Here is a 25,459-nt window from a genome sequence, read left to right on the forward strand (position 1 = left end):
TGATCCCAGCGATGAACTAGTTGGATTAGCTACTTAGCAGCAGTGTAGTTTAAGCATCACATGGCTCTGGAGAGGAAGCCTTTTGAAGATGGAAACGGCATTCCTGAGTTACCAGCTTCCTCAGCTACCACGAGCACAGAAGTAAGCACGTAATAGCACACAGCTACTCCTCCAGCCACACCCAGTAGCCAACAAATTACCCACAGCACTCAGAATTTATTTAGCAACACTACAAACGGGCATTACATCTTCAGCCCTGCATGTTTACCCAGTACTAGGCAACAGGCAAGACCGCTGCATTCCTGTGGCAAAAAGTGGCATCACGAAAACCCAGAGAAGGCTATCTACCTTAGGGGGTGTAGCCATAGCTAGGCCTAACACAAATGTTTTAAATACCAGGGGCCTGACAAACTCACTTGAAAGGCTGGTGTTTGTTAACATCCCTCGTTGTACAGCGCTGAAATATTAAGGTCCATTCCTCACCTACCCTGTGAGGCACATCAGGTAAGCATGCGGGAGACCCCGCTCAATGAGTCTCCAGATTTAGCTGCCATTTTATGTCAGAGACATCCAGCCCCTACAGGATGAAGTCATTACTGTAAAAAGCAGGACAAAGGGGGAAGAAAAAACAAAACACCTTTTTCCTCAGCGCTAATTCCATTTTTGTTTCATGTTCACATCAGGCAGCCCGCTCCCTACGTTCTCGAACAACAAGGCCGCGGTGCACGGGCCAGGCTCGCCTGGGACTTGGGCAGATACAAAGGCTACCTTCACCCACGCAGCAAATGGGCAGCTGTGATTCAGGCAGCCCAGTCACCAGCGCTTCCCAAATCAAAAGGTGAGGTGTTTTCTCCATTAGAAACACACCTGAAAAGTTAAAGTGCTTGCACCAAGGCTGCAGCAGCCCTTACAGCCACCCATCACCTACAGAAGGAAGGAGAAGCTATTGGTTTGGAAATGCAGCATAGGATTTTCAATTTCACATAAAGCAGGGCCACACCATGAGTAACTGTCAAAAAACTTCACACATTCCAGGGAATCAAAAACAGTTCAAAAATGCTCAGTGCAAAACACCTATAATTTTCAAAGCTAACATGAAGAATTTTAGGAGACTTGTCCACCTTAAGGCTAAAATGACCTTTGCAAATCTTAAAAAAAAAAGAAGTGCTACACTACCATAAAACACCAAAGAAAGAAAAGCGAAAAACATTTACATGAGAGTAACAAGTAGAAAAGAGGAGAAAACTTTCCAGGCTTTATTTACCTGGGGAAAAAGATGTAAGGTTGTAAAATAAGGTTAAATGGTTGTTAAAATTAAGGACAGGTTTGAGACAAACATGTTATATACAGGCTTGGAATACACGTGAGAAGGGAAAACATTTTTGTGAGCCCATTATCCCAGTCCTTCACAGCACTTTTTATCAGACAGTACCAACCAACCCGGGAAGATCTTAAGCAGACGTAAGCATTGATTTGTATTTCTGCATCCACAAACAGTTCCCTTCCCCTAGGAGTGGGAGCTTACTTGTGAAACTCCTTACAGGAGTTTGTTCTCTCTCAAATACCCTTTTGCCCAATCACAAATGGAATTGCTGCAACTCCAAACAAAAGAAATCCAGTTTATGAGATTATATTTATTTTTGAGTGCTTGGCTGTCACTTCTAAGCCCTTTGGCCTTGTGTTGACCTTTAGGATTTCTAGACAAGATGCTACTCTACTTGTACTACTTAAACTGTTTTAGCTCTGGGGTTGTGCCAAACCAACAACTGACTGCAACTATTATGAGAGTAATTTTCCAGCATGTGGATTACTAGCATGTGGCTACTTAAGCTAATTTTATATGTGATTGGAAGACTTACAGGTCACAGTCTCATGGTTTATCACTCAGCTGCATATCCCTTATATCCAAAATCCCATTTAACATTGACAGTTGTGTTCTCTTTGACTACAAATACTTGGGAATTCAAAGGATATGGTGCATGGATGATTAACAAAACTTTTTCATTTAGTGAGAAAGACTACGGTGGAATACTGGCACAAGACATGGGTGCCTTGTGATACTGCTCATGTTTACTTATGTCTACTGTAACCTTGAATTCCTCATTACATGTAAGGAGACTCTCTTCATTGGTTCTGTATTTCTCTTTGCCATTTATTTAAAATGAAAAAGGGTTAAATCAGTTATTCACCAATATTTTGAGTTACATTTTTTGATCTAAGCACAGAATTTACTGCAGTTTATTGACAAATTTTATAACTGACAATGCAGAGTTGTCAATTTTAAAAGCTCGTTGGCAGTCTTCTTAGACACAAAGTATTTATTACCACAGGCCCCCATCCCTTCCCAGTGCTTGGCTATTTTACACCAGTCAGTCTGTTCCTCTGCCTCTTGCTAACCTGCCAGACAGTCCATATCATACAAAGTCTAGAAGAGGATGGCTAAGCATACTTCAGAAAAAAGTGTAACCAGTTGACAAGAGTAACAGCATAACCACATTTTTTAAAAATTGGTTAAAACAGAGCACAAGAACTTCATGGGACCTTACAAACCCTGTGCGGAAACCAACATTGCTCCACAGCACAACCCTCAGAGCCAATACATTGACCCACAAGCAGAGACATCAGGAGTTGGATCTCCAACTAATTCCTTCTTTTGTTCCTAGCTGATATGGGTCCTGTCCCTCTTCCTTTGCCCTACACTTCCATTTATCGGAATTCATTGGAGCCAGATTCAACTTGTGAACCCAGCAGAGAAGTATTAACTTTTTTTTTCTTGGAACATGTTGCACTTGCACATGAGCAAGCCAATGAACACCAGAGCAAGAGACAGCACAAGCAGCTTGCAGATGCAGCCAGTATGACAGGAGGAAAGACTGGATGGGGTAACAGGTTTTTCACCTTGTTACAGGCATTAGCTATTAATCATTTCAAACCTTCTCACTTAAATGCAGAATAGGGAAGCAGCTACACAATTTGGCAAGAGCTGGACTGAGGTTACACCTTACCACAGCATTAACATTTCAATGCACTTTTCACACAAAAAAACCTTCATTGTCACAGAGACCGATTTTAGCTAAAGCTATAGGAGGTCACTGTGTTTCTGTTAGTACTCCTGCATAAACTACATAGGAGTTGTAGCAGACAGCACAGCAGACATTTCTCCTCGTTTCAACTGCATGTACACAAGCATTTAGTATCTTGGATCTACTTATTTTCTTATGCTCGATTTCCAAAGGCTTCAAAGTTGATAGTTACTACAGCGAGACCAGAAAGCCGGAAATTGTATTCAGAGAACAGTGAAAAGTCCTTGATACCAAAGTTTGTAGGCTTTTGTTATATGCAATCCTCGCTAGCCTGACAAACAACTGAATCTCAGAAATTTCATTCTACAGATAAGCACTTACACAGTACAAGCAAGACCCACCTGTTCAAAGATGTTAAGCATAATTACAAGTGATCCTTTCTTCTCCATTTTTATTTTATGAGGACTTTCCAATAAGCTGCAGAACCTAAAGTGCTCTGCAGATCCTAGGCTTCCAGTGTTCCAAGCTGCTCATTGCCTTCTAGGTAACGTCCAGCTGACAGTTTTAAACCAAGCAAATATCACAACTGAAAAACAGATGTATGTGTGCTCGTAATATGAACTCAGATTTTTTCAGTCTGCAATACTAAATTGAAGTTTAGTTCATGGAGGGTTTGACACAAGTTAAAGACTTCCTTATAAAACTAATTTAAGTCCATCAACAATGTTATAGTCTAGTACTCACAAGGTGTCACTCATTCCTTTTACGCTGAGCGATTTAAAAAAATGGATGTACTATACAACAGCAACATTCTTCAGATAGCTCTTCTCATGTGCGTTTGAGCTCAGTGCTAGTCACACAGGCACGGGGAAGCTCTGCAGGACCTATGCCAACAGTTAGGGTCCTCACATTCCACTACTCCTTGAAGTTAAGACTTCGTACTACAAGAGTTGTTGTTTACATGCATAATTGGAGTAAAGCTTCCAAAGATGTGAATAGTATTCAATTAAATTTCAAATCTTGCGAAGCCTTCCCGTTAGATTCTCGCAACATTCACTTACTCCACTACTTGGTTATTGGACATCCGTGCACTGTTAGGTATCGGCTACAAAAAAAAGAACAACATTTTGAGAAGTAAATTTTAAAAAGGAAGATACCAAATACCACTCACATTCATTTCAGAAAGTTTATTGCACCAAATGCCGCAAAGAAAGACCAAAATGATAGCGTACATAAACAACTATAAGAAAAAACACCAAAAACATGTAGTCTGACATTGGTATTCAGTCATTCCTAAAAAAAAGCCTTTGCTCTCCAAACATGCAATAGCAACACATGTTTTTATCAGCTATGGAAAGCCTGCTATATATGTCAAATTAACACACTTGACCTAAAAAAACATCTAGAGTGTATTAAGCAGTTCAGACTCAGTTTTGATTGGGGCCTCTTAACTGAAGCAAAGGTTATACTTGAGGGATAATACTTGAGGGATAAGTGATCATTGTGTGAAATTTATATGCAGGAGTTTGTTTCTGAAAAGGCTTTCTGACTTTTAGAGAAAAGATGCATTTTAGTAGGGAGTGGGGAAGACCATCTAGAGTATGTCATTAGAAATGCGAATTAAAGAATTCCAGAATCAGTGTGTATTTGTTTCTTTTGGGCAGAAGACAGCTGTATATATCAAATCAGAAAGTACCTATTTAAATTAAAAATGTTTAACTCTTGGTATTGTTTTAGGTTAAGGAGTTCAATTAAATACTACAATTTAATAGTTCATTCCTCCCCTCTGCGCATGGTTTAGTCTTGCCTGAAAAAAAGAATACATTCTTTAAATTGCACTGTGTAAACTGCAGTTATGTGGGATTTTGGAAAGACTGTGCACTCCCACTTAAACAAAATATGCATTTAAGTTTACAAAAACTACATAATACTGATAAAAACTTCGGAATATTTGAAGATTAAGCTACATTATCAATTTTAAACACCTCTGTACATTCATATCACTTCTCATTCACTTAAAATAAAAACAGGAACATGCCCTAAAGAGGTCTAACACAACATCTGTAAATACCTACTGCCCTGTCATGCCATACTAATTAACACAAACAGCAAGATGCTACCAAAAACAAGTTAAAGACTGAGTCAAAAAAGCCCTAGAAGGTGGAATCCCATCAAATGAGGTAGTATCTTTGGTGGAGGAGAAAGATAGGTATTTAACTTTCTTCAGGCTAAAGCCTTTTAACAATAAAGGGATTTAATTTCAATCCCCCCCTTCCTCCCCCACTAAAACTGTCAGAACAAGAGAGTTCTTCATATGATTTCTGAAGAGCAGGAGCAGCAAAATGGTAAGAGAAAGCAGCAAGAACTATAAAGTTTTAGCCTGGGCTGAAGAAAGTCCAAGTGCTTCGACCATCAGCTCACATGCTGCCCCTAGCTTAATGTTTTACCAGAAGGCAGTTTTTCTTGTTTGCTTGTTGTTTTTTTTAGTAGGTGTAGTAAAAAAATCAAATGTTACTTGTTATGGCACTAGCCTTGAAATCACTGAATGTCGGCTGACCTTCGGCTTTCTTCGAACACTGAGAGCAAAAGTGTTTCTGCACATCTCTTTCAAGAATTATCAACCTGTTCAGATAAAAACCCAACTAATGCTTTATGAGAAACCGAATTGTCTTTTAATAAATTCACCCAGTATTCACGAGTGGCATGAAATAAAGTACATGAGAATTTCTATATACACTCAGGGAAGCAGTTTCAAAGCTCTACACACATGCACGCCCACATTTGCCATTACAGGGATAGGTCAGGAATATGTGACTTGCTCTGTGGTTCTCGCTTTGTCTTAACCTTGTGAAATAGAAAACGATAGCTGCTAACAGCTAGATGCAGAGGTAAATTTACTTTCCAGCAGACAGAAGAATTCACAGACCAAAAATATGAAAATTTTACCTAATTATTAGCAGTAGGAGAAGACCTGAACCACAGAAAGATTTTAGCCTTTGTAGGCAGAATATCAGGGACAAGCCTATGAAAATGCAGTAAAAGAAACATCTGGAATGTCAGATCAGAAACGCAGCATATAAGGATCAGCTTTAGAAGCACTGTATCAGAATATTAACTATCCCTCCACTTGGAAACAACCCCTCTTCACAGTAAGTCAGCCTACCCATTTCCCCTCAAAAAAGCAACACAATGTTCATCAAGACCCCAATCACATTTAAACAACTCACAATATGCACATTTCATTGTTTCAAATCATTGAAAGTTTACTGTAGAAAAGTCCAAACATCCAGGTAGTATGAAATAAAATCACTTTTAATAAAAGTGTGTCCCTTCAGTGTTAAAAATCTGTAACCACCAATGAGGACAACGCATAACTGGTGACCAGAAGTTTCTCATCAGAATTCACTGTTCACAAGCAATTGTTTTGCTAGCAATTTGCTTGCAAACTGTCAGTTTCAGACACCTCATTCATGCTGGCTCACAACAGAAAGGTCCAATATTCATTTTTCCTTTTCTTTAAGAATGTTTGTTTTGATCCTTTGTTCTTTCCTCAGTCTGGTCCATAGTTTCACATCCAGCTCAACAGTGCTTTATGCAAAAGTTTTGTTTTTTTTTTTTTTTTTTTTACATTCATGTTATCAACCACATGAAAACAGTAAAATACAAAATTTTATTTTGCTTTCTAGAAACACAGAAGGCCAGTATCAACTCATGTAGAAGTAGTTTCTGGTCTCAAAACAGTTAGTCTACTACGGAAAGGCACCCGGGATGATAGTTCAAGATTTCAGTAGAATCATACAGGGTAATTGCAAACATTCATAGTAATACCAAATATTGGGGGTTTGTCCCCTACTTTTCCTTTTATTTCAGACAATGGTCCTCTTTTATACCTAATATAGTGACCAACTAGTAGCCAGAAAAAAGTAATACATCTGACTGAAGGTTCAGTAAGGGTTACCCCACCCAAATAAGATTGTCTTCAGTTTGTGCCAATTGCTTGGTCTATGTGCACACATATGCCCTAATAGCACTGGCATCATACAGAAGGCTGTCAAATTCATATTCCTCAGAGATAGTAATACTTGATGACACCAAGACAGGTTTAATTCCCAGGACTACAGTCATACAGAAACTCAAGAGTTATTGAAGTTGCATCAGCAACCAATGTAAACTTGTAGCAGAAATTCCATAACGCTTTCCCACAAAAAACCCACCTCAGAAGTTCATTCCATTTTCAGGGTAGAATTACTTCTACTCATGAGCTCATCTGAATACCTCCTCATTAAAAGAGAAGCAACCATAGCTTGCTTAATCTCTTCTCCTCACCTCCATTCCCACTTAGCATCCGGCTGCTGAATCCAGGTTTCTTGTTCTGAGCTGGTCACTTCTACTATACAAAATCATGCTTATGCTCTGCAAGAAAAATCATGTCCCATCTAATACACTTGTGTATAGGAATGCTATGTACATAGTTTACAGCTCCTCCTCCCCAGCAAAGAAATACACCACACCACACTCACGAGCGTAACATTAGGAAATCCATTCCAACCCACTTGTTCTTTAACTGTTACTTCATGGTTTTGAGCAGCGTTTTGGATGGCAGCTCACAGTCTGCCACATAGTGTTAACTTTTGTCCATTGAAGAAAAATAAAATGCAAGGATGCAGTCACTAAGTCAGAAGTGAGATTGTAAGAAAAACCTGAATGCCTTTACATTATGTAAACTGAAGTCCTCCGATCAAACATCCAGCTGAAACCAGAATCGGAAGATGGTAGAATGTACAGTCATCACCTGCTTTCCTCAGTGTTCCCCTTTATCAGCATTTGGCAACTGTTCTTCTTTCAACATTCCCATACTCTTTCTTTTACTTTAAGGGAACAACTATCCTGAGATTTTAATTTATAAGAGTATTTGAGCAACATATGGAGAATGAGTACTTGCTATAGCAGCCAACAAAGGCAAGTCATTGGATTCAATCCTAGAAATTAAAAAAAAAGAGACTTTAAAATACACAATCACCTTCACAGAAGAAGATAAACACAAGAGGCTATTCTTCATTCACTTCAAAGAAACTGAAAGTGTCTTGCTATAATCATCGTTTAATTATTTGTTCATACTATACCAGTAAAATTAGATGATAACATTTAAAAACAAAAGGGCTGTTACCATTTAAGTGAAAAAGATAAAATTATATACCACAAAATGTAATACTTTTTGTGGTACAAATAAAAATTCTGATTTATTCGCTAATCCATAACCCTTAGCTTGCAGTCTTTGCAGCCAGCAGGCATCAATAAGCCCAGCCGAAGAAAATACTGAACATCAACTTATGGAAGACTGCAATTTCATGTTTTGAATACAACTCAGTTCACCATGCAGCAGCACTTTCTTACCAAAAATGACCAAAAGCTGGAAGAATCAATTATTAGGCAATAAAAGTAGCACAATGTCTCACAGATGCAATGTTCAGTTCCAACCATTTCCAACAGAACACTCCTCAAAGGCCAGTACATAAATTTATATACATTTTTACACATATATACACACAAGTGTTTACTTCAGGGTCTCTACATTTCTCAGTATGAAATCTTGAGCATCCAGGTATAAAGATAAATTAAGTTTTAGCTACAGTGCTTAAAAACCATCTTCTTGGAAGTGTATTCATTTCTTTCTTCTTCCTCTCATTCTGCTTTCACAGCACATGCATTCATGAAGTACTTGGCTAGAACACAACCTATTACTGAACAACCTCAAAGTAACCAAAATCAAAACTTTCTTCGTTCTTAAGATTTCAGAACAACAAATGATTTTGCTCCTGTTGGACTGTGTCTCCTGATGGCTCACTGCAACCCATTTCTACACTTCTTTAGGTGCATGAGAGAGAGGGGAGTAATGAACATGGAATAAGTAGCAAGTCCCCACAGGAACATAACTACATTCAGAAACTGCAAAGCAAAGTAACTGCCTCAAGTTTTACCATAGAATAAGACTGATTTCTGCAATACTCACCCCAATACAATTCCTAGTTCTTTTACATGCACTCTTGTGTGTCCTCGCAGATATTCTGAAAGCATTTTGCTTTTGAGATACATCTCTTGTAGTCTATCCTCAAGATGCATTATGCACTGTAAATACAGACCAAAAACCTCAGAATGGCTTTAAAAGAACTGAATGCATATATTACAAAGATAGGTAAAATGATATGCTTACTTATCTTAGCCAGAACACCTTTAAGTCTCCCCCCAAAAATCTGTAAAGAAGTAAATGTGTTACAGTTGTCCTGGCAACTTAAAATACACTAGCTTTCCCTCATCTCAAAGAATTGGAGTATTTCAGTTTTCTTGTGCAGCAAGTTTGTTGCAGGAGTCAAAAAGAAAACCATCCAATTTCCCTTCAAGTCAAAGTGTTTCTACTGACATATAAGTTTTAACCAGGTTCAAAGACATTCAAGATACCTTATTAAGATCTAACCAGAATACATAACAAATGTCTGTTACAAGTCAGTACTTTTTCCTGAAAACAACAACAGTTCCTAAAATTAGCACACTCTTCAGCACCAGAGAAGTCCCATTCAAGAGACTAAAACATAAGTGAAAGACACCATTATCTTCATCATAAAACTGTACCTCTTTTGATCTCTAGTTTACTGGAGAAACTAGGTTACAAATCCTTTTTTATTTGTTTTTATTTTTGTCTGTTTTTATTTTGTTTTTATTTGTTTTTAATTAGTACTACATAATTCTAGTTTAAAACTCTTAAACATTTGATGTTGTTTGCAAAAGGTAATAGTTCAAGTTGAAATACCAATTTAATTACTCCAATTTTGTTCAGCAGTAGCATGCTGGAACTTGTTTAAAAATAGTCACATGGTAGGTACATAATTTCTCATACATCAATTGCAAGAGAGCAGATGAAAACTTGAAGGAGATTTTTTTTTAAAAAAAACAGTAACACAAGGTGAGTACAAGGGACATCTTCACTAGGTGAGTAGGCAGGCTGTTTTATCAGGTATTTTGTTCCAGAACACAAGGTAATTCAATACATTCTTTCTTTCCACAGGGATGACCACTTCAAAGACAAAAACAAGAAGCGCGTGCGGAACCTCATTATCAAATATTTAATCATCCAGCAGGCGGAGACAACAATTAGAATCAGCAGTAGCAAATACCTCCAGGCCATCGTCTGGTGTATATTTTAAGTTTAATGGAAACCGTAAGTATTAAAAATGAAATCTTGTGCAAGCAGTTCTGCTAATCAAAAAAAAAACAGAAAAAAGACTCATGCTCGTGGGTAGCCTACCATGCATTTTTCTGATGGTCTTGAGCAAGTTGCTGCAAGTTGCAAGTTGAGAGTAGTTTGATCTGTTTGCTTCAAGCGAGTTTTCACTAAAGCCATTATAATCATAACACTTCTGATTCTAGCCTAAAGGAAGGCATTTTTACCTTCTCTACTACAGGTAACTAATACAAAAAGCCTGTTAGGACTTCCCCGGTGGTTCAGGTAAGCATGCAGCTGATTCCCAAAGTGGCAGTTCAACATATTTCAATTCCACTACTCATAAGCTAAAGGACTATAGATTTTTTTTTATTAAGAGGAAGTAAGGAAGAATTTCACGTTGTTCTAAGAGATTCTTTAGAGAAGATTATCTGCTACTCAATCAAAAAAATCAAAATCAAAGGACTTTCCTCCTCAAGCTCATTACATGAATCCATTTTGTTCAAGATGTCCAGTGAGGTACAGAAGAGCAGTAAAAAAAAGTTGATGCTAGCTTCCTCTGCAACTTCTCATCAACTGAACAGGAAAAAAAATGAAGTCACTTAAAATCAGAGGAGTAGCTTAAAATGAGCTAGAAGGTGTAGGTAAAATCTTTGTCATACTGCTGACAAGCAACAGTTGCAGTCTCCACTTCCCTCTCACCCTGGCATACTGCACAACTCTGCAGTAAGGTTTCCAGTCAAGTGTCACAAAGTCATCAGCACTTGTATTTTATCCAGTCTCAAGTTGGGTTTTGTTTTTTGTTGTGCCATAAAAAAAATTACTCTTCTGAACAGTAACTGCAGGTCAAGAAACATACACTTTTAATCTTCAAACGTACTGCCTTACGCATTTCTGATCTATGCTATTATATATGCTTTTGTCAAAATTTAAGTCAAATAGAATCACCATTAAAAAAATGGACTTCTCCCCCCAGAGTTGAATGGAACACCCAACTTCCATTCATCCATTATTCTTTTCCCGTTAACAAAGACCTGCAAACTCTGACAGAAGGTTCAAAGTGACTCCAATGTGGATTATAGGAAAACAAAAATTACAAGCTACTAGGACTGCCATTTTACTGTTTTTTTTTTTTTAAGGAAGGAAATAAAATTATTCCACCTCCAAAAGCCACTACACCACACAAAGCATTCAGAAGTTGCATATACTAGGGCAGAACTGGAAGTAGTACTTCAGCTGCAGAAACAACTAATGAGTTCAAAAATGCCAAAATTTAAGGCGTTCCCGTGCAAGCATGATGACATAATTCTAACCTAAGTTGCATGTTTTTCAATATAAAAAAGTATCCAGAAAGGACACTGATGTACTTGGCCCTAGTACTTGAAATCAAGTACTTAAATTAATACCACTAATTTTATCCAAAGCAGCATTAATTAATACTATTTCTAGTTGTTAATGTTCAGTTCCACCTTCCTCTTCTGTCTGCTAGCAGTCATTACACAAGTTTCCTACAAATAAAGTTTCTCAAGGCTATCTGCTGAAGACCAAGCCAGTTCTGTTTACTCAAAAGAAGACTACAGAAAAAAGATACGCAATTTCCCCCCAGCTACAACTGTGTTAAAAATTGTTATAATTACTGCTGCCAGACTTGTGGGTAACTTTGCTGTAATCAGCCAAAACAGCTATCAGAAAGCATTACTGATCTGCTCTGATGAACTCTACTACTAACGTGGAGAAGAAAGGATGCTATGGGATGGGAAGCATACACTATGAGAAAGTAACATCCCCTGCTGCAACCCACCCAACCCCAAGTGTTTCAGGTTTCAGTCTCCTCCCAAGAATGCTGTAGGCATGTCTGCCAGGTGGTCTGAGACAGCACTGGTTGACAGGGTGGGCTAGACTATGCATAAAACACAAAGGTCAAGTCAACATGCCAATACACATGTAACTGGGGATAGAGAAGAGGCATCCACTAGGTGGGGTTGGTAAAAAAACAAAACAAGAATAAAAAATTGTATGGTAGAAACAGTAGAGAATGAGGAAATTATACAAACAAAATAATCTAAGCCAAATTTCACAACTCTAATCATAAATACAATCATGCTAAAGTTGCCTAAGCAACTTTCATTCTTTCTTATTTTGGAGCAGCTGACTTTAATCTTGGTCTATTACAAGTAAACTAAGTTAAAAACAGTATCCGTAACTGGACTGTAGCATGCATTCTTTTAAATACATTGCACCAACTTTGCTATGCCAATAAACTAATATCTGAAACAACCCAATAAAATACGCAGTGTGCAAAACTCTGCATTTGCTATTTAAACTAAACAATTTTCATTAGCTTCAGTTTTCAGTAAAGAAATACTTACAAAGTCAGCTGGGAGATTGAGTTTATAAAGCTGTAAAATAGACTGCAGTAAACTGGATACTTGACTCGAGACCAAGACATCCTTGCCTAACTTCACATTGTCCATCATTTTTCTCTGGCTGGTAGCTACTTGTACGTTCCATTTATCTGTGTCTGCAATAATGCAGACAGCTTCTGCTATGGGTTCATCTAGCACTGGATGCTGCAAGAGATGCAAGACAAATATTACGGAAAACTTTCATGCACATTTCCACAACTTAGTTTGAGGCTCCACTTTTATTCACTCTGAGGCAAGGGATAAAGTGGTCCAAATGAATGCTTTTGTCCAGTAGAAAACCAAAGGCATCTCAAAAAATGAGACAGAATACCAGTTTCAGAGACAGAGCTGACATCCAGTAATGTTAGGTCAGTGGAGCCTAAACTGCCAATTTGATTAAGGCACTTAATTCTTTTTTTTTGAGTAATGTTTCAGAATCACTACTCCGATATTTTTTCTTCACTAACAGTATTCCAGCCTTCTTGCAAAGGTTAAGTTTCTTCCAAAACAAGAGTATTAATTACACTGATTCAGTGAGTGGTTATACTGACTGTAAGGGATTTCACTATGCACAATGATGGCAAGGTATATATGAAGAGACAGTATCATATTAGAACAATTTGGTGTTTAAACAACTGCACACGTATCACCATCATGGACAGTGTTTAACTCATTCCTACAGGATGATTCTTGATTGCTATAGAAAGAAGCAATTGACAATCACTAGATAAACACCTAATATTGCATACTAAACACTTAACATTCCTTTGGTGAAAGATTCGTTGTAAGTTACTTGGTGTAGTTAAAGTATAGTAAGAATATCACAAAAGATCTTACCTACAGCTAACTACTTTATGCAGTCAGTCATTTCTGCTACAGCCTAGTATAACACAGGCTTCCACAGGACTTCATCTCCCTTGCAACACGTGCCACTAAGTGGTAAACAAAGATGTTTCCAACAACTTGTGTACCATTTTTATGAAATACAGGTAACTGTCTGCTATTGTGACTGAAAAGAAGCAGTCAGTTTTTTTCCTTGTTTGTAACTTCAAGTTGCAAACATTTTTCTGCATTCATCTTTCAAGAAAAGACTTAAGAGAGTATAAAGGGGAAAGGAGTGATTCTTGCATGAACAGGCTTCTCAGTCTTTTAAGGGGTTTTCTTTCAAGAAAGCAGACATCAGCTGTGGCTGTTAAGGACTGGCGAGTACAGTGAAACAGGTCTTATTTAAAGTACAAACTACCATGTTTCTGTAGCTTTAGCTTCTCAGTAATAGCAACAACTCGCACTATGACTTGGAACAGTACTTTAACTCACATGTATCGCATGAAGGAGGTCTGCTAGTAGACACTGCTTGAGTTTTTCATCATTATTTACTCCATGCAGCACTAGATCAGGCACATATGTGTGACAGTAGCCACCCAGAAGCGATCTTCCAAAGTTTTTCACACACTGACTGCTGATTGTGTTTGACCTGAAATAAAGAAATACAAAGCAGGTATGATTCTTGCTTGACAGACTCCATTCAGATGATGATATGGATAGTGTTTGATTTACTACACCTACCTCTAAAAAAATGTTAATTATTTTTAAAAATTTAACATTGTGTTGATTCCTTCAAATTTCAGAAAAGGCAGGTCTGCATGTAGCAGAGCTTGGGGTATATATGCCCCCCGGCCTTGTTCTGTGGTTAACAGGTTTGCTAAATGTGAGTTCTCACACTCAGCCCAAGCACCAAAAATCTTCCTATCTACTTAACATGTGCATCAGCAAGCTCCATGTGCACCTGTAAAGCTCAGAAGTTTTCAAATAAGATGCTCTTATTTTTCAAATCTGTTTAGTATTTGTCAGTTTAAGCAAAGATGAAATTTTGCTAGTCCTCAGATGGAATTGTTTACACAGTGTTTCAGGCAATCCATAAAAAAAGTCAGATTTTTTTTTATTAAACATTTGAAGAAAACCTTTGTCACCAAACTTCAGTACCAAAAGCTTTTCATTTTTTTGTTTGTTTGCCAACTCTGTTAACAAGAATCCTAAACACACTACCAGTGGATGGTATGAATTTGTTTGCAAGGAACTCAATCAAGATCCCAGTGGATTTCAGACTTGAAATTCTAAACATCTCTAACACTGCAACAAATTTCATCTCTGTTTAGTTGTAAGTTAAACTCCTTTACCTTGGTAAAGGAAGCTCCACTTCCGCAAACTCTTCGAGTCTTTTGCTGACATTATCATGATGAACTTCATCAGGAATACAATCACCTTCTTCATCGCTGGCTCCAAGAGCACTGTCTGAACTCTCATTCCTTGGAATGTCCCCTTCAACTCTGAAGGGGGTTTTCCTTCCAGCATCCCCATAGGGGATATCTTTAGCACTTACTTTAGGGGACTCCTTTCTGACAGCAGAACCTACTTCCACACAGTCAGGTGAATAGCTCTCCAGATTGCCAGAGCATAAAGTTCTAGTTTCTTTCAAGCTTGGCAATGTTACAGTTTCTATGTTACCAGTGGACAAAAGTGGTTCACCAGATACTGTGTTCCCTAAATTCATTTCAGTTCCTTTAGTTTCCATATGTTGGTTAAGCATACGCTCCTTCCCCTCACAAGGTGGAATCTGTGCATAACAAATACTGGGTTTACTGAAGGGCAAAAAGGCAGCTTCGCAACTTTCTTTTTGATTCTGGGAAACATCCACAGTCAGATCTGTGGAACTTGAGGCACAATGTACTACCACCTCTGGATTTTTTCTAAATGCCTTCAGATTCTCTTCCATTTCTCTCCTTTGAGTTTCAAAGTCTGACTCTGGTGACGCAGAACTTCCGATCCGAAAGGTGACCTTTTCCAGTTGGGAACTCCTGTGGCCAGACCTTTCAGGACAAGGTAAAGCAGATGACCTGCTAGACAACTGCTTTTCCACTTTCCTTTCAGTCTGGTTCTTGTTCTTCCTTATATCCATTAAATTCTCCAACTTTGATTGCTCTTCAAAGTGGTAGGATCCAGCCCCTGTATCAGTGACAGTTCTTTTCCTACCATCAGCTGCTCCATTATGCAAAGTGCTAGTTAGACCATCGACAGCTATGGCAGAGTTCTGACTGACTTTTCCTATTGCTTCTTTCTTTTCTTTTGAAGAATCTGGCGTAGTGCAAGTGCCTTCTGGGTTATGTACCCACCCTGCAATACTGTTGTTCTTACCTCCATCACTCTTAGGAGGTAGGATCGGAGGCACAAGAGCAGGTTCATTTTTGACAGTGACCACCACATAATCAGACTCCTCTACCTCTCCCTTTTCTAGTGCAGTTGTGATCTTGCTTCCATTTAGCACTTGTTCTCCTTCCCCAAGCATTTCACTCCAAGTCAGCTGATTTTCTTGTAGCTCAGAGCACCTAATGAAGTAAGTTAGGACATACAGCAAGCGCTGCACCAACTCTTTACGTTTTCCAACAATAACAGTTCGAGTCAATCTAACCGGAGAGCCTATGGCACCATAGAGATCACCTAGACAGGAAAACGAGAATTTCACATGCTTATACATGGCTGTAATAAGCTATACCACTTACATTCAACACATTTTGAAACAGCATTCACTGCAGACTTCATTTCTTTCATGGTAAATTCATAGAAGTTGAAAATACCAGAATAAAAAAAGAAATCTCCTCACACTTCTTACATCCAACTCACATCCAAAAGGGTTTTGGTGTCCTTGTGAAGGTTTGACTGTTACTACTCAGTTTCTTGCAGTTCAAATCGATTACAGGTTTTTAATCATAAAACGTTTACAACGTGTTATCACTTGGAATTTGACACAACAGTTGCTGAAGAATATATATCCAAAGCTCAGAAAACAGTATCACGGGTTTCAAATTTTGTACTAGTTCCCCCCAAAATATTCTCTTTAATTGCACTCACTTTTTCTTCTCCTTTCTGTTAACCAAATTCTAATACAGATGTAGTCTAAATAGTATTTTTCAAGATTCAGATATTCAAAACAGCAGAAAAGGTGCAGTATCAGCTTAATAAATGTGGTTCTGAAAATACGACTACTTTACTGTGCAAGGCACATGCACTTCTGTGCACTGGGAGTCAACCTCACTTACCTTTTACTTCTGTAGGAAGTAGGGGAGGACTAGAAAATATATTCATTATTTAAAACACAATCATAATATGAAAAGTAGGTACTAGGGCATAATCTAAGTCTCCCTAGAACTGCTTATTTGCTAGCTCATTTATCCTGGAGAACCACTATACCCTACTTTATTGAGAAGAGCCATCTATCTTCCAGCAGCATATCACACTGTCAGCTGGAGGGTTTCCACCCAACATTCTGGGAGAAATAAACAGACAGATGGCTGGTACAGAAAAGTTCTCACACACTATTAGAGACAAAGATGGGTTAACTCGAAAACTGGCTATTACCAGGTTAACCCAGCTGTCTTCACTCAACACCCATTAGAGCACACCCTCTAAATGTCTTTGCCCAACCAAACCCTGGCTGACATCACCAGCAGATGGGAAGCAGCCACCAAAAGCTCAATTTTCTTTAGCCAATATAAGCACTCACATTGAAAGCAGATTTCTCTGGTTTGAGGCATTATAAGCTGTCTGCTAATCTAACACATTTTTCTAGGTGCTAAGTCCTTACCGAGGGCTGGCTCAAATGCTCTGGACTGAATATCCCATCAAGAGTTTTGTGCAAGCCTCCTGAAACAATGCTATATGAAACAATCATAGCTTTAGAAAGGTTTCTACCAAGAGCAAGAGAAGCCTGATTTCAGCATCAGAAGGGGAGAACAGCCAAAGACAAAATTCATGCCCATCTTCCTCTGAGCCGCACTGCACACAGAAGTAATAACACTCCTGACTCTAGTCCTGCAGAACAGAGATCAACAAGACAGTAATTCCACTTCTCTCACTTGCTGTCTTCCCCACCAAGACCTGTCATTTCCCACGATGCCAGTGATGCACCAGAGAGACTGCTGCACGGTGGCACGAGTACACTCTCTTCCCCCAGTTAGGGGCACCCTTGCAACCTGTCTGATGGCTTAACAGGCCAGCACATTCATTCCTCAGTAACCAAGTAAGCTGAAGACTGCTCAGGTGGAATTCCATTAACCTCAGTGCCTGATGGGCCACAAGGACTAGCAGTTTGGAAAGGAAATGGGAAGATAGATTTTCTTTCAAGTTGTGCACAGTTGCTAAAGAAACTGGATTCAGGCTTAGCATTCATTTGCATGGTTGACTTTAAATACAACATTACTGATGCAACAGTAAGAAAAGTCACAACTGTGGTCCTCAAAACACGCTATTGCTAAGCACATTAGATTGAAGCTCATGTTTAAAAGAGTACGCCTTCCTTACAGTATTAAATACAAATGCATCTATGTAATTGTAATTGATATGTAGTATCTAGTGAGAACATAGTTCTGGATGTGGAAAGCCACGTACAGCACAACACTTCATAGAAAGTCATTTCTATTTTAAAGCACCCAGACACTTTATTATTTCTAAAGAAGGGGACCAGCAGAGGGCAACATCTTACTTTGCACATCAGTTGCTGCAACCACCTGATACTAGCTTTTGGGCTTCGTAACAACCAAACAAAACCAGTAAGCATTTTGAGTTCAGCCACTCAGAACTCAGTTGGGCCAGTGCTCGTAGCAATGCACAGCCTGGAAAGGCAAAAAGAGGAAATGATTTCTTGACCAGTCACCAGTGGCAGCTCCTGGGAGGTACCACAAGACCTACTGCTTATCTTACACCTCCCACTCCAGCTCTTTTTTTTGTAGCCACAGCCTGGCTCTGTCCTTAACACCCTAAGCATGTTTCTGTTTTTCCCTCCCTGGATGTCTAACCCATTTCTCCCATGCATAAGTTTTTAAAGACATGCTAAAACAGGAAACTTCTATTACAACTATACAGCTGAGGTAACAATTCTTAATTTCTTAAAGACTGTGGAGAGCTAAGCTAGACGATAAGGAAGAAACATGACCAAGATCACAGTGCAGAAGTCACATTACTGTTTTAGTGTGCATGTATGTCAATATATTGTAACATTGAAAGTTAAGGCTGATTTGATACCAAACTCACACCTGCTGCCAAGACAAGGAAAAATTTTGAAGGATTTTACCACTGGCAGCATTGTTCTGAACTCTCTCACCCACTCGTTTGATAGCAATTATTTAATTCCCTGTACCACAATAACAAACTACATAATTTTTGTTAGAGAACAACCTGAGGAGCTTGGAATAAAGAGAAAATCTTGTCCCAAGCCCACTCACATAACTCTGAATGAATGGAGGCACTGCTACTTGCCATACTTTTATTCTGCTGTCTTTGTGTCCATGGTATCTCCGTGAAGAAGAGGTAAATGAAGGCAGCCGGGACAGTCTCAACTACATTCTCTCCATCCAGTCTGTTTCCCCTCATTCTTCCCAAACTGCTTAGGTCATTCACAGTATTTGCACCCTCTTAAGATTACTATAGAAAACTAATTAACCAGGCAGTGTAACTGGAGGACAACGAGGAACCAGTGAAGAACTGAGCACCTAGGCTATGCTTGCAGGCCTGCAAATACTCTTTAGCTTAATTCAAGACATCTGTTGGCAACTCTGCTCAGCTTACACCAAGGCAAATCATCACGTCACCCGGAGTTCTACCACCAGTCAAGTAATCTCAAGCCAGTGGCAGAAAAGCTATCACTGCAAAGCTCAGCTGTACTAGTCCAGATCTACCATGAGAAACAACATCCAATTTTAACTGTATACACAGAGGAATGCATACTTCCAAGTAGCTTAGGTAAGAGAAGTGGATGCAGGGAAAGCTTTCAACTTCCTACTGACCAAGCTGTGCCCAGAGAGGGTTATATGGATGTGATTTTGCCAGCATGTTCACAAACTGTGATGTGCGCTTCTCAGAGAAGGCTTTTATGGGAGGATGGTCAACTGGCATTACAGTTGGCACCCAAGCCAGATGATACGTCAGCACCGCAGTTAACAAAGCAGCAAAGAACCTAGGAGAAAGAATATTACATTAAGTGTCAGAACATACCCACATGCTCTGGGAAGCACACAAGCTTTTAAGAAACATTTTTTTGGGGGGGAAGGGGTTGGGTAGAGGGGGGAAATAAAAGCTTACTGGTTTTTGTTGATCTGTTCTATCAGAAAGGTAAATTCTTTAAGAAAACGCTGGCATAGCTGGTTCTTTTCCAGGGTATTGGACATCATATTAAGCCACACAGGCTCTGCAATCCTTGGAACAGAATATAGGTTCCAGATGGTAATTCTGCTCAAAGAAGATTCCCAAAGATTGACATGTTAACACATACATTTCAGATTTGCAAATACAAGTAGCCTATTTTCCCTTCTATTGTCTATTGATTTTTATTTATGCGTTTATTTAGGTAGGAGCTAGGAGACTAAGCAAACTAGTGTATCTAGAAAAGTTTTCCAACTACTTAGTGTCCCTGAAAATTAGCCTGTTTAATTCAGTGTACCAGCAACTTAGTGTCTTCATATGAATTGCATATCATTCCCTTTCTTGCATTCCCCTATGTAGTTTTATTTAGAGAAGTGCCAATTATTTGGTGGGGGGAGGTAACCCTTTTCTTGGACTGTCATCTTTTCCTCTTTTAGGTACAAAAAAGTGCCTTTGACAATAACTTTCCTGTCAGTTTCACTGTCCAGCATCTACACTTCGGAGTAGACAACTCAACTGCCTGAATATAACAATCAATCCATTTGCCTGCAGACATCAGCAGAATCCAACTCTTGCTGAGGTCTTAAAGGCTGACAGTCCAAAGCACAAGTGAGCAAAACAAAGTACTCGATTTATTTTCATTCTGAAAATGGCTGAGCTACCTTTGCTTAAGTTCTTAGAAAACGTATACCCAGTACCCAGCACAGAAAATTCATTCGCACTAACTTTAAAACCAGCTAAATTACAAAATCCTGCATTCAGTCGCTTATAATTGAAAGTGACAAATATCTTTAGAGGTTCATGAGAACAACTCTCCTTGTAATTCAGAATTCCATCAACTCACCTGAATTCTCCCAGGGCATCCATGACTCGGCTGATATAAACCTGCACTCTTTGGCTGGATTCTGCTATTTTTCTACATGAGATCATGGCCTTAATTAAGAGTTAAAGACACAAAACAACTTCTTAAAGGACTCGCATTCTTCATCTTTTTAAGCTTCATTAACACGTCAAAATAATTAAGATCTAGCCCGACTGTTATGCAACCGCTCAGGACAGCAGTAGCTGCCAACCTCCCTCCACCTCATGATGAAAAACCAACTCCTAAAACTAAACATGGAGAGACAGGAGAACATTTTTGAGAGAGTAAGGGGAAGACAACAAACTTTTGTTACCACTCATTTAGTGGCAGCACAAAAAAGATAGAACACTATCCTTTCCACGATCTCTAGGGAGTCAGAACAAACTCGTAGTGAAATATGAGGAAAAGAAAAGCCACACACCATAAATCTCTATTTTCCTTCTGACTAGAAAAAAACTACAGCTTCTTTTCAGCAAATGCTGAGTTCCAACATGGGGCTTAGGCTCAAGACTGTGTGTGGTAAGGAGAGAAGGAAGCTTCAAATCACACACTTTCTCCCACTCTTCATCTATGATTCTGAAATACTTCACTCTATTTGACACATATTTCCACATCAAACCAAACCAGTGTTCTGTACCTTTTCTATTGCATACTTCAGCTTGTTCATGTGGGATTCAAAAAGCGGAAAGTGAGAGAAAAAGAAATCCTGGAAGTTTCTCTGTGCTTCTTCTTTTTCAGGCAGAGAGAAGATTATGCTGATTGCAATTTTTTTCCTCCGGACCATTGCAGGATTGGAGCTACAGCTTTCATCAGCCATACTGAACATTTCTTCAGTGGACCTACAAGACAGATTGTTAGGACAGTTAGCCATGCACAGAACAGCAACTAGTCTTCTATTCATCTCTTTATATAGAAAAAGGAAACCTAAGAATAATTTTCCTTCTACTGCCTACATAATACTTTTCTGTCATGTCTCCATAATCAGAGGATACCCAGCATAATGACAGATAAGACTTAAGTTTGCTCCAACAGATCAAAAGTAAGGCAACCCTCAAAGAGGCTAGCAATTAACATGGGGTGAACACTTTCCTCTGAAACAGAACTACTACAGATACCCTCCTTATGGATTTATCTTTAAGGGAGATTAAGAAAAGGGAACAGAAAAACAACAGATAAAGTCATTAAAAAAAAAGGTTAAAGGAAATTTACAAAATAAAACGAAGACAAAGTATCACCACTTATTAATCACTGAAAACAACGTCTACAAATACATCAGTTCAACACACTTTATTTAAAATGCTTTGTTTTCTGCTAAAAAAATTAAAATAGTGGCTATTTTGTAATCATTACTATTTTCCCAAGCTCTGTTTATTCACTGGAGAGTTCTGCTACAAAACTTCTATAAGTGTTGCCAGCTTTCAGTATTGCACATCAATTGACACTGATCAAGACTGCTTAGTATCTTCATCAACTTGGCCTGTGGATCAGAACACACCTGCAGCAACACTACCTGGAGCATGTAGAGTATCCTTCTGAAAACTCAGAAGGACCTTAATTAGTAACAGGCCAACAGACACCTCCTGAAATTCAACAATAACGACCATGCAATTGTATGGCTTAGGTGCTGACCATTCAGGTGTCATCCTACAGAAAAGGCCCTGGCCATCCTGGTGGAGAACAAGATGAACATGAGTCAGTAGTGCGCACAGGCACTGACGAAGATTAAGTACCTGCTAAGGTGACTAGGCAAGAGTCTTCCTAGTCAACAGCTCATTAGACAAATGATCATTCCCCTCTACTGGGAGCTTACGAGGCCACTTCAGAAGAAGTGTGTCCAGTTCTGGAGCAAGGCCAGCAAAGAAATACCAAAAAGGTAAGGAACCCGGATCACACGACAAAAGGAAAGTCTGAAAGTGCTAGGTGTGTTCAGCCTGAAGGGACACCTGATTGCTATCTTTTAATAACCAGTGGGTAGTTATCCAGAAAATAGAAGCAGAGTCTTCAAGGTGAACAGGTTCACTCAACCTTTGGCTGTAAACAAGATGCAGCAGGGGAATTTCTGGTTATAAGTGAAAAAATTTCACAGAAAAAATAAAGCACAAATTGGTTGCCCAGAGAGGTTCTTGAATTCCCTCCTTGGAGATTTTCAAAACTCAACTATATGTGCTCCAGACCAACCTGATCTAAATTCCATGTTAGTCCTTTGAGTGGGCAACTGAATTAGATACTACCTACAGGTATCTGCCAGCATAAGGTTTTCTGTCATTATACAAAAGGGTGGCAACCCCCAGCCCCTCTTTATTTCTCCATAAATACTCACACTGCAGTGATAGATATTGATGTTACTGGATTTGCAAAGATTATTTTTCTTGCTTAAATTTTCTGAATTAACTGAAAAATGTCTTGTAGTGTATACGATTTTCTTTTGAAAGGAATATTTTAATTGAATAATGGCTTTCAGTCCACATTGAGGAACTATAAGGAGCAAGTGGTAAGCACAGACAAGAAAAAGCTGTAGGAACACAAAATGGACACATTCAGAGCAGCAGCTCAGAGAAAGCTTGCTTCTGGACTTTTCTCATAAATTAAGTCTGCAATATCAGTGAGCGGTAATTAAATGCTTGAAAGCTTTTTGTATCAGAATTATCTTGAAATGAAACCTGTGGCATTTGTAAGCCCCTATGAAGCAATTACCAAGAGGAAAGTCTGAATCCTAAGCTTTCATTCTAAGTTCATTCTAAAAATAAACGCTTTACAGTTTAATTGGTTTAACAAAACTATACACACGAAAGTTTCTCATCATAGAGGTACAAGTCCAGGAATACAGGAAAAAACAAACAACAAAACCCCAGCAAAAACAGTTTGTGGGAAACCAGAGTTCAAGACAAAAACACAACCTCATTTGAACTTCAGGAACTTGCATGCAGAGACAGAAATTCCCAAGGAAGTTTGGAAAGGATGGGTCAGTCAGCATCTAAGAATCATGACAAGTTTTTGTACTGCTTCTCAGGAACAGAATTTGAAGAACTGTGGTCTGCAAGAAAAGCCTTTTCAACAAAGCTGCTAATCTAGCTTGGCTGCCAATTGACTACATGAAGTTCCAGCTATATATCTCATTTTCTCTGAGCTACTGGCCTAAGACATTAGTCATGAAAATGGTGGAGTCTTGGCTGTACAAACAGAAGTGCAAACTCTGCTGTCATCGAAGTATTCAGCCGGAAACCTACTGTTTCTCCAGCAAGCGATCAGAAAACAAGTATCTGAAGAGGCCATTTGGCTCAGAAAGAACCCCAAAACAAAAGCAGTTCTAAACAGCAGAACTAGTAATGCCCTGTTTCCAAGATCTTTCTGCAGCACGGATTCTCCCATGAGGAAAAAAGACAAGCTATTCCCTCCAGTGAATTAGAAGCCCGGTACAGCTACTTTCCTTTAAACAATTTGTTACATTCATAACACTTTGAAGAACCTTCCAGCTGTCAAAATGCAGATGCTACTTTAATTTGCCTGAAATTATTTCCTCCTCGCTGTTTTAACATTTTCACACGTTGTCTTATTTCTTTAGGAAACTAGACTAGAAAGTACTTCCATTTACTGAAAGCAAAATGTTTACTAACTCCTTTTCAACTGTCGGAATGATTTAGAAATCATGACCACTACGTAAGTGCAACTGCATGATTCATGTTAAAAATGATTCTGCAAAAATACCCAGGGAAAATGTTCAATTGTTGACACTAGGGAAAGAAGTTGAGACAATTATAACATTTGAAATTAGGCTTATCAAAAATAGAGTGGGTTTTTATTTTTTTTTGTAGTAGACCACATATTTCAACTGGCAGTTTCTAAGGTTCTCCTAACTGAAGACAGTGAAGAGTAACACAGGCCACACAGTACAAATTTCTTGTAGTCCTCCACTAATTCCATACTGTTTCTGGGTGCAGGTAGATGAGTACATATGAGCAGATAATCAAGACCCATTCACTATTTTGCAACTGACAACAGAAAAATTTGCTTGTTAGCTACAAAAGGTCTGCTGCATTCCATGCTTTGTTATGCTACTGAGCCACAAAAGCTAATAAAATTCCAAAACAGAAGCCAAGCTTTTTGATCACAGCCCTTTTTTTCTTCCTGTTTTGGCAGAAGTCGCATCAGGAACACCCAGTGCTAGCCAAGAGAATTGTCATGGGCTATTACTCCACAATTTCAGTAATTGCTCACTAGTCAAGACTTCATCATGGTATAATGTTATTATGGCAGTGGTGCTGTTACAGTCTCTTTCATCTCAACAGGCTGCTCTGCTCCTTCAGAAATAGAGAAAAGTTTAATTTGCTTTTCAGGACGGGGTCTTTAGACACAGACTCTACATTCAGTAAGTATGTCAGATCAGGTCTTGTAGCTCACACTCAGCCAAAACTTGATCTTCCCTCATACTGGCAATATTACCTAACATGCACAGAAATCAGAATGAGCTGACAGTATTTACGACAGAATTCGTCCTTTTAAATAAAAGAGGTTTAAACTCTACTTAGCTTAAATTATTGCCAAACAGCTGTTGTAAGCAGAAAGGTGTTGCACTCACCACCTTGGAATAATTCCGTTCTCTAAACTAGTTGTCTGACTTCGGAGCCAGCGACGTTGATAGCTGCTAGAAGATGATGATGAAGAGCTTGGAGATGGAAAAGGAGTGACCAGAAGACTGCTGAGAGATGCTATCGAAAAAGGAAAAAAATACACACATAATGAGTGCCAGTTAAATGCTTTTCTT

At 38.8% G+C, this 25,459-nt stretch overlaps 2 protein-coding genes across 6 annotated transcripts in view; one reads left to right on the forward strand and one right to left on the reverse strand.

Moving 5' to 3' along the window:
* The window catches only part of SPMIP2 (sperm microtubule inner protein 2), a 40,434-nt gene extending 33,399 nt beyond the window's left edge, over positions 1 to 7,035 (forward strand). Inside the window, exon 4 of the mRNA XM_080589712.1 lies at positions 684 to 7,035. Coding sequence (XP_080445838.1) covers positions 684 to 879 — 196 coding nt within the window. The 3' untranslated portion in view covers positions 880 to 7,035. The remainder of the gene's footprint in view (positions 1 to 683) is intronic.
* FNIP2 (folliculin interacting protein 2) overlaps positions 6,675 to 25,459 on the reverse strand; it is a 47,708-nt gene continuing 28,923 nt past the window's right edge. For all 5 annotated transcript variants that reach the window (XM_080589667.1, XM_080589669.1, XM_080589668.1 and 2 more), the window contains 10 exons: positions 25,274 to 25,403; positions 21,335 to 21,536; positions 20,680 to 20,768; positions 19,776 to 19,922; positions 19,481 to 19,650; positions 14,822 to 16,139; positions 13,962 to 14,118; positions 12,609 to 12,809; positions 9,034 to 9,149; positions 6,675 to 8,002 (listed from right to left, as the gene is read on the reverse strand). In XM_080589667.1, coding sequence (XP_080445793.1) covers positions 7,924 to 8,002; positions 9,034 to 9,149; positions 12,609 to 12,809; positions 13,962 to 14,118; positions 14,822 to 16,139; positions 19,481 to 19,650; positions 19,776 to 19,922; positions 20,680 to 20,768; positions 21,335 to 21,536; positions 25,274 to 25,403 — 2,609 coding nt within the window. In that variant the 3' untranslated portion in view covers positions 6,675 to 7,923. The remainder of the gene's footprint in view (positions 8,003 to 9,033; positions 9,150 to 12,608; positions 12,810 to 13,961; positions 14,119 to 14,821; positions 16,140 to 19,480; positions 19,651 to 19,775; positions 19,923 to 20,679; positions 20,769 to 21,334; positions 21,537 to 25,273; positions 25,404 to 25,459) is intronic.

This window comes from Anser brachyrhynchus (assembly GCF_964034855.1).
Source record: "Anser brachyrhynchus genome assembly, chromosome: 4".
Classification (NCBI taxonomy): Eukaryota; Metazoa; Chordata; class Aves; order Anseriformes; family Anatidae; genus Anser; species Anser brachyrhynchus.